We start from the raw sequence: 8,811 nt of genomic DNA, 5'->3' as shown, positions 1-8,811 counted from the left end.
TTAATACAGGATTTGCACCAAGTTTCATGTATCTCTTCAAGCAGCCTATTGAATCTTAATAATATTGCCAATATATGCTCATGATGAGTGTTAACCCTAGAGCATGGAAACAATATTAATGATCACATGATCTAAAGGGAATGTGTATTTCTTCCACAGAAAATATATTGCAACTAGCTGCTTTATGAAACTCAAGACAGCAATTCAAATATCAATTGTTAAAATTAAACATTTTGCCTAAAAGTCAAATTACATCAATTTCATATTTTCATGCACATCAATTATGTTAGGAAACTATATAAAGTCTTTTCTTCATGTAATTAAACAATTATGTTTTCTTTTTTGTGTGTGGTTAGCAAATGCAAATATTTAACAGTAAAACCTTACTAATCTAAATTGTTTCTGCTTGCATTCTTTGGTATTTCATTGTATAAAAACACATGCTGTAACATTTTTTATAGTCATATGTTCAGGAACAATCCACATTAAAACTATAATAAGTATCTTGAACAGGACAGCAAGATATACCTAGATTCGCCACTCATATTATTACATTTTGATCATTTTATATTCACAAATTTATATAGTCAGGAAATGTTTCACTCTAAATTAGTTATGTGACCCACATTTGAAGTAACTCTATATTAAGGATTATCCAGTAAGGTAAATTATGTAATTTGACTGAAAAGTTTCTGGAAGGCTCTTTTGATATCCTTGTTTCTCAGGCTATAGATGAAAGGGTTCATCATGGGAACCACCATGGTATACATTACTGAAGCCACCACACTTTCCTTGGAAGAACTAGAAAAAGATGAACTAAGGTACACACCAAGACCTGTTCCATAAAATAAGCAAACAACTGACAGGTGAGATCCACACGTAGAGAAGGCTTTATATTTCCCTAACAATGAAGGGACGTTAACAATAGAGGAAATAACTTTATAGTAGGAATAAAAGATTCCCGAGGCAGGGAGGCAACCAAGAATGATACCGAGAAAAAATATGACTATTTTATTTATAGAGGTATCAGAACATGCCAGTTTTAGAAGCTCTGGAACATCACAGAAGAAATGAGGGATTTCTATGTTAGTGCAAAATTTTAGTTGTGACACAATCAAGCAGTGTGTCTGTGAACTCAAAAGACTGATACAAAGTGAAATGATGACAAAGCATCTGCAAAGACAAGGATTCAGAATGGCTTGGTAGTGTAGAGGGTGACAAATTGCTACCCATCGGTCATAGGCCATCACAGTCAGTAGAAGGCTGTCCATACTTGCAAAAAGAATGAAGAAAGACACCTGAGTTAGGCAGGCTGCATAAGTTATGGATTGGTTATGGTTCTGCATGTTTATCAGGATTTTGGGGATGGTGCTGCTGCTGAAGCCGATGTCAGACAATGAAAGACAGTAGAGAAAGAAGTACATAGGGCTGTGGAGTTGGGGATCAGTGCTGATGGCTAAGATGATGAGCACATTTCCAAGGAGAGTCAGCAGGTATATGATCAGAAATAATACAAATAATATGGGCTGCTGTTCAGGGTCCTCTGAAAGTCCAAGGAGAAGGAATTCCATGTTATTTGTTAAATTATATTGTTCCATGGAGCTAGAATATCTTTTCAAAAGAAAAAAGTATGCTTAATGAATTATGCATTATAGATTCAACAACCTGCATATGTATTTTTAATCCAGAAATTCATAAGAAATAACCTCTACACATGACGTTTTAAGGTTTAAACATTGTTTGTTTATTGCAAAAATGGTTCATAGTTTGTTTTCTCTGTGGTACTTATTTTCTGAATTAAAGACACATAATTCATGATTTAAATTGAGGTCAGTGGTGTTGACTTTTGTAGTCAACGTAGGAACCCAACTATACTGAATACTGACATAAAAAGTGTAATTAATGGAGGATAAAGAGGAAATATGAAGGAACACAGAGGATGAAGGTTAGAAAGAATGAATATAGGAGGAAAGGAGCAAAGAGGCTAAGGAAGAAACAAGAAGAGAGGAAAAGAAAGGAAGTAACAGGAAGGGAAAACAAGGCAAAAGAAGGAAGAAAATGAAATGAAATGAAAATGTACTGGATAGAACAGGACAGAAAAGAAAATAGAAAAGAGAACTCATGGGACTTTCACCAACTAAGTTAGGTTTTGGTGAGCCTGTACTACATGTTTTGAATTTGTAGACTGTAAACTGTGAGGTACATACACCTTATTTAAAAAGATTATTTGGCTTGAGCATTTTGATAATAATGCAAAACAGACTATGTCATGTATAGTACAACTTTATTTATAATTCCCAATTGTGGCAAATATTTAAAACAGATTTTTAAATATACTCTGTCACAGAAAATTGATCTACTCCATGAAAATTAATACAGCAAAAATTTCCCTAACCAGTAAATTCACACATGAAAAAGAAACTGCTTTTTTCCTCTATTTCCATAGAAAAAATCTAAAAAAGGAACCTGGTGAAGAATGTGTGTGTGTGTGTGTGTGTGTGTGTGTGTGTTTGTGTGTGTGTGTGTGTTTGTGTGTGTGTGCGTGTTTGTGTGTGTGTGTATGTGTTGTGTATATGTTTACATTATTGGTTATTTTATTTACATTATAAGTTTTACATACTTTCCCAGTTTCCCCTCCACTAAACCCCATCCCCTTTCCTGCATCTCTAATAATTCTGCCCCACCTGCCCAATGACAATCAGTGCTCTAGCATGTATATTTAATTTTTAAAAAGTGAATGAAGGTTACTTCCTGTTGCTCATATTCTGAACACACAGGCTAAAACAAGCTGTGGATGATTTGCTATGAAGCTCTAGTCACTTTTTTGTTACGAGACCCAAGTTTTGTTCTGAGAACCCTGGTCAGGTCATTCACAATAGGGAAGAACTAACATTCTATTATGGCTTTCCTTGGTACCTACACACAACTGTTTTGTAAACAAAATAAAACATAGTAAAAAATTTATTAAAAAAACTTAACTTCTTTTTCTATCAATTGCTGTTAGTCAATTGAAATTTATGTTTAATATAGTTTTTCATTTTTTCATTTTCTTATTTTGTAACTCATATTCAGCTAAGAGTAAGGTTTTGCACAAATGTGATATTATCAGGTAAGAATATATATAATATATAATCATTTAACATGTTAAATATTTGATAAGTATTAATTATTTGTTATTAACTATAAAATTACACTATGAAATTGATTCTGAAAGTGTCATTAATTCATAAAGTTAATGGTTAAGGAATATTCTTTTACTTTTTGATTGATAAACAAACCAATTTTCATTATGCAACATTCTAAAGTATATATTATACTTTTCACATATTCATTCTCAACTGCCTTCTCTATTTCTTACTGTTCACACTTTCTGCTAAACCTAAGCACACAATCTTCTTTTCAAGTCTGAATATATAGTTACCAGAGTAGAATATGGCTTGTTTTTATTATTTCTCATTACCATTTACTTGGCAATCCTGACTCAGTATCCCAAGTCCTCCTAACACACGGATACATGGTACCATACTTAGATACATTTTATTCTTTTTCTATTTTCTCAATATGCTTTTCAAATTGTCACTCTACATGTTGATCTTTTTTCCTGCTTTGTTTTTTGTTACTTTCTTTGGATCCTGCTTCCCTTCCTTTATTTGGTATTAGTAAATTAAGATTCCTCATCTTTGATCATGATAGACAGGCTTAATAGTGGTGTAGCTCAATCTATAAAATCTCTTGCCCTATCATATTCTGTAAATGCTACATGAGAACTAGTGAAGAAGTAAGCCCCAGTTTGCATGTTATTCTGTTGATGTTACTTGAAAGAATCTGGTACCATGTTTTAGCTACATCTCTAATGGAAACTTTCAGGATAGTTTTTTGTTCACTTTTCTTTTGTTTTCATTTTTTTTTTTTTTTAGTTTACTCAAATACAACCCACTCATGTACGGTTGAAAAGCATAAGGCCACACTGAAGCCATAGCTTTATTTTAAAACTAAGTTTCACATTGGTGTGACATACTAAGATGCTTTCAATTAAACCATATTTCAAAGGACATTATATTTCCTCTAAATTCAACTACTTTAATTTAAGCTCAGGAACTCGTGGGCACCACAAACATTTCAACACTGGTTCTATCTCTCCCAACTCCTCTCAAAGTTCACTGGTTTTTGATATATATTTTGTAACAGTTCACCATTTTTTGCTCTTTATTTCCTATGGTAATATTTATCTTTATTTACATTGTGATGTGATTGGTATTTTTAAACTATAGTAGACATATTAGAGAGGCATCAATTTTTGTTCTAGTTAAAAAATTCTTTTGTAGTTAGAATCTATAAGAGTAAATCATAATTCTCAACTCAACTAATAAATGAAGTTAGTAATCCTAAATAATACCATAAATTTCATAACATTTGTGATAAAATTTCATTTATTGATGCATTTCCTCCACTGATTAAAACACAACACATACATTTAACTTTCTAGTACTAACAATATAATAACCCTTTTTTCTTTTGTGTCTTGCATAAATTAATACTTACTAGACTGTAACTTATTTCCATCTGACAATGACCAAAAGTGACTGATATGCTTTTTCACTCTTGCCAGGAATGTGATCATGGCCCAGGTTCTGTGTTGAGAACTGGTAGAAAAACAGTAAATCATGACACTTCCCATGTAGCTGATGAGAATGTTAGGAAAAGGAAACATAAATATGAGGTATTCAGACACAGCAATTTCAAAATCTAGAGCTGGAAGGGAAAGTGGATATTTATGATATTTTTAGGCTCAATTCACAGAGCTAATAATTATACTTCACATGATTCAAATCTCTTAGGATCTCCTAGTAGTAATTTGAAAGAGAAAAATCCAAAGTGAATATACCTAGGATGGCATAATCCTTTCTATCTCTGGAAGAAGGTTAATTGTACTCCTCTGAATTTCATGTTGTAGAGATATTACAAAAAAATACACATAAGTTCAATTAAATAAAGCTGTATGACGTTTGTTAGGTAAAAATTATTAAATAATTTTGTACTTGTAAATAGTTAAATTTTTCATTCTTCCTTTTCTTTAACTGCAAAACAGTGACATTTTCCCATTTAAATGTTTTTTATTTATTGAAAAAAAAGAGGGATACATTTACAGATATTTAAAGGCATTTTTTGTCAGAATATTATACAAATAATTTAGTCTGTACTTAATTCTTTGAGAGGTTTGATAGCATGCATAGAAATGCCACTAGTTACCATAAGCATGAACTACATGTAGGACAGAACATAACATGCAAACATATTTCTAATTGCTTATAGTTTTAGAATAATGATCAGTGAATACTAAATATAACACAAGGCTACTATTTTAACTCTTGAATTATTAGAGATTTGAGGTCCAGGTGTACCACACTCTCAGAGGGCAGTATACATTTTTCATAGTTGCTAAACAAGCACATTTTTTAACTTAATTTTAAAAAACAAAGATAAAAGAAAAAATTTAAACATTTTTGCATAAATTTATACAAATACATTTTTGTCAGTGCGTGGCTTTTTTTCTCTTTTCTTAAGGTTTGATACTCTGCATTAAGGTCTTACTAGTTACAATGAGCAAAAAGAACATGAAAAACAGAATGTAACCCAGAATTAATCAACGTTTTCTTGGTGTGTAAGGATTGAGCATAATGTTTTTGTTGTTGTTGTTGTTTTGTTTTGTTTTCTTTTTTCTTGAATCTCACACAGTCTGTGAGTTGTTTCTGGGGCAGTCCGAGCCTCTGGGGTTAGCATCCCACTATCAGTGACTGCATATGATGTCTGTTCTTTTGTGACTGGGTTATCTCACTCAGGATGATAATATTCTATAGATGCAACCATTTTCTTAAGATATTGCTTAAGTCATTGTTTCTGATAGCTGAGAAGTATTCCATTGTGTAAATGTACCACAATTTTTGTATCCATTCATCTACTGAATGACATCTGGGTTCTTTCCAGCTTCTGGCTATTATAAATAGAGGTTCTATGAATGTTGTGGTGCATGTACTTTGTTGTATAATGGAGTGTCTCTGTGGTATATGGCAAGAAGTGGAATAGCTGGATCTTCAAGTAGTACTATGTCCAATTTTCTGAGGAATTTGCAGACTGATTTCCAGAGTGGTTGTATCAGTTTACAACCACACCAACAGTGTAGAAGTGTTATTCTTTCTCAACAACCTTGCCAGCATCTGTTGTCATCTGAGTTTTGGATCTTGGCCAATCTGACTGTTGTGACTTGGAATCTCAGGGTTGTTTTGATTTGCATTTCCGTGATGGCTAAGGATGTTGAGCACTTTCTTATATGTTTCTCAGCCATTCCATATTCCTCAATTGAGAACGTTTTGTTTAGCTTTGTACCCAATTTTTAATAGGGTTGTTTGATTCTCTGATGTCTAGCTTTTTGAGTTATTTGTATACCTTGGATATTAGGCCTCTATTTGATGTGTAGTTGGTAAAGATCTTTTCCCATTCTGTTGGCTGCCGTTTTGTTTTCTTCACAATGTCCTTTTTTTTATAAAACAACTTTATTTTACAAAACAGAGATAAATTTACAGATTTTAAACATTTTTTGCTTAAAATTATACCTTTTTTGTCAGTACTTTTTTTCCAGATTTTAACATAATTTGACATAAAACTATATGAATATGTTTTTTAGTCAGTACTTGATATTTTTCAAGGTTTGATTGTATGCCTTGAAAACTTAATAGTTACAATGAGCTAAAGTACATGTATAACAAAATGAAACATGGAAATAGTTAAAGTTTTCTTGTTTTGTAAATATTTTTTGTTTTGTTTTGCTTTCTTTATTTCTTGGACTTCATACAGTCTGTGAGTTGTTCCTGTGGGGAGTGCAAGCCTCTGGGGTCAGCATCCCACTATCAGTGACTGCATATTATGTCTGTTCTTTTGTGACTGGGTTATCTCACTCAGGATGATATTCTCTAGATGCAGCCATTTTCTTAAGAATTTGGTTAAGTCATTGTTTCTGGTGGCTGAGTAGTATTCCATTGTGTATATGTACCACAATTTTTGTATCCATTCGTCTTCTGAGGGACATCTGGTTTTTTTCCAGCTTCTGGCTATTATAAATAGAGCCGCTATGAACATTGTGGTGTATATATCTTTGTTGTGTATGAAAGTATCTCTGGGGTATATGCCCAGAAGTAGAATAGCTGGGTCTTCAGGTAGTACTATATCGAATTTTCTGAAGTATCGCCAGACAGATTTCCAGAGTGTTTGTATTAGCTTGCAACCCCACCAACAGTGGAGAAGTGTTCCTCTTTCTCCAAAGCCTCGCTAGCATCTGCTGTCATCAGAGTTTTGAATCTTGGCCAATCTGACTGGTGTGAGGTGGAATCTCAGGATTGTTTTGATTTGCATTTCCCTGATTGCTAAGGATGTCGAGAATTTCCTCAGGTGTTTCTTGGCCATTCGGTGTTCCTCAACTGAAAACTTTTTGTTTAGCTCTGTAACCCATTTTTTAATAGGGTTATTTGATTCTCTGGTGTCTAGCTTTTTGAGTTCCTTGTATACCTTGGATATTAGGCCTCTATCTGATGTGGTGTTGGTAAAGATCTTTTCCCATTCTGTTGGTTGCCGCTTTGTTTTCCTGACGATGTCCTTAGCCTTACAGAAACATTGCAATTTCATTAAGTCCAATTTGTTATTCTTTGACCTTAGAGCTTTAGCCATTGGTGTTTTATTCAGGAAATTTTCTCCTGTGCCTATATGTTCTAAAGTTTTCCCTACTTTCCCATCTAATAGTTTCAGTGTATCTGGTTTAATGTGGAGATCTTTTATCCACTTACACTTTTGCATTGTACAAGAAGATAAAAAAAGGGAATATTTTCATACTTCTGCATGCTGAGTGCCAGTTGGACCAACACCATATGTTGAATATGCTGAACTTTTTCCATTGAATGTTTACAGCTCCTTTGTCAAAAATCAGGTGACCATATATGTGAGGGCTCATTTCTGGATCTTCTATTCTATTCCATTGACCCACTGGCCAATTTCTGGACCAGTACCATGCAGTTTTCAGCACAATTGCCTTGTAATATAGCTTGAGGTCAGGGATAGTGATTCCCGAAGATGTTTTCTTGTTGTTGAGGATAGATTTTGCTATTCTAGGTGTTTTGTTATTCCATATGAAATTGCACATTGATCTTTCCAACTCAATGAAGACCTGGGTTGGAATTTTGATGGGGATTGCACTGAATCTGTAGATTTCTTTTGGTAGGATGGCCATTTTTTAAATGTTGATCCTTCCATTCCATGAGCATGGGAGATCTTTTCATTTTATGAGATCTTCCTCGATTTCTTTCTTTAGAGGTTTGACGTTCTCGTCATACAGGTCCTTCACTTGCTTAGTTAGAGTTACACCAAGGTATTTCATAGATCTTGTGACTATTGTGAAGGGTATCTTTTCCCTAATTTCTTTCTCCATATTTGTCCTTTTATTTTTGGAAGGCTACTGATTTGTTTGAGTTCATTTTATATCGAGCCACTTTGCCGAACTTGTTTATCAGCTGTTGGATTTCTCTGGTGGAATTTGTGGGGTCGCTTAAGTACACTATCATATCATCTGCAAAAAATGATATTTTCACTTCTTCCTTTCCAATTTGTATCCCTTTGATTTCCTTTTGCTATCTAATTGCTCCAGCCAGGACTTCCAGTACTATGTTGAATAGGTAGGTGGAGAGAGGACAGCCTTGTCAAGTCCCTGATTTTGGTGTGATTGCTTCAAGTTTTCCATCGTTAAGTTTGATGTTGGCTGTTGGTTTG

The 8,811-nt window shown here is 33.6% G+C and overlaps 1 protein-coding gene across 1 annotated transcript; it reads right to left on the bottom strand.

The window, feature by feature from the left end:
• Positions 1 to 668: 668 nt before the first annotated feature.
• Positions 669 to 1,598, bottom strand: LOC308430889 (olfactory receptor 7E178-like; the record flags this gene model as incomplete). Its single annotated transcript, XM_080930166.1, has 1 exon — positions 669 to 1,598. The coding sequence occupies one exon, from the start codon at positions 1,596 to 1,598 to the stop codon at positions 669 to 671; it is 930 nt and encodes a 309-aa protein (XP_080786292.1).
• Positions 1,599 to 8,811: the final 7,213 nt, after the last annotated feature.

This window comes from Micromys minutus, assembly GCF_963924665.1.
Source record: "Micromys minutus genome assembly, chromosome: 16".
Lineage (NCBI taxonomy): Eukaryota > Metazoa > Chordata > Mammalia > Rodentia > Muridae > Micromys > Micromys minutus.
Note: the sequence above shows the minus strand (reverse complement) of the source record. Positions and strands in the feature narration are given on the sequence as shown.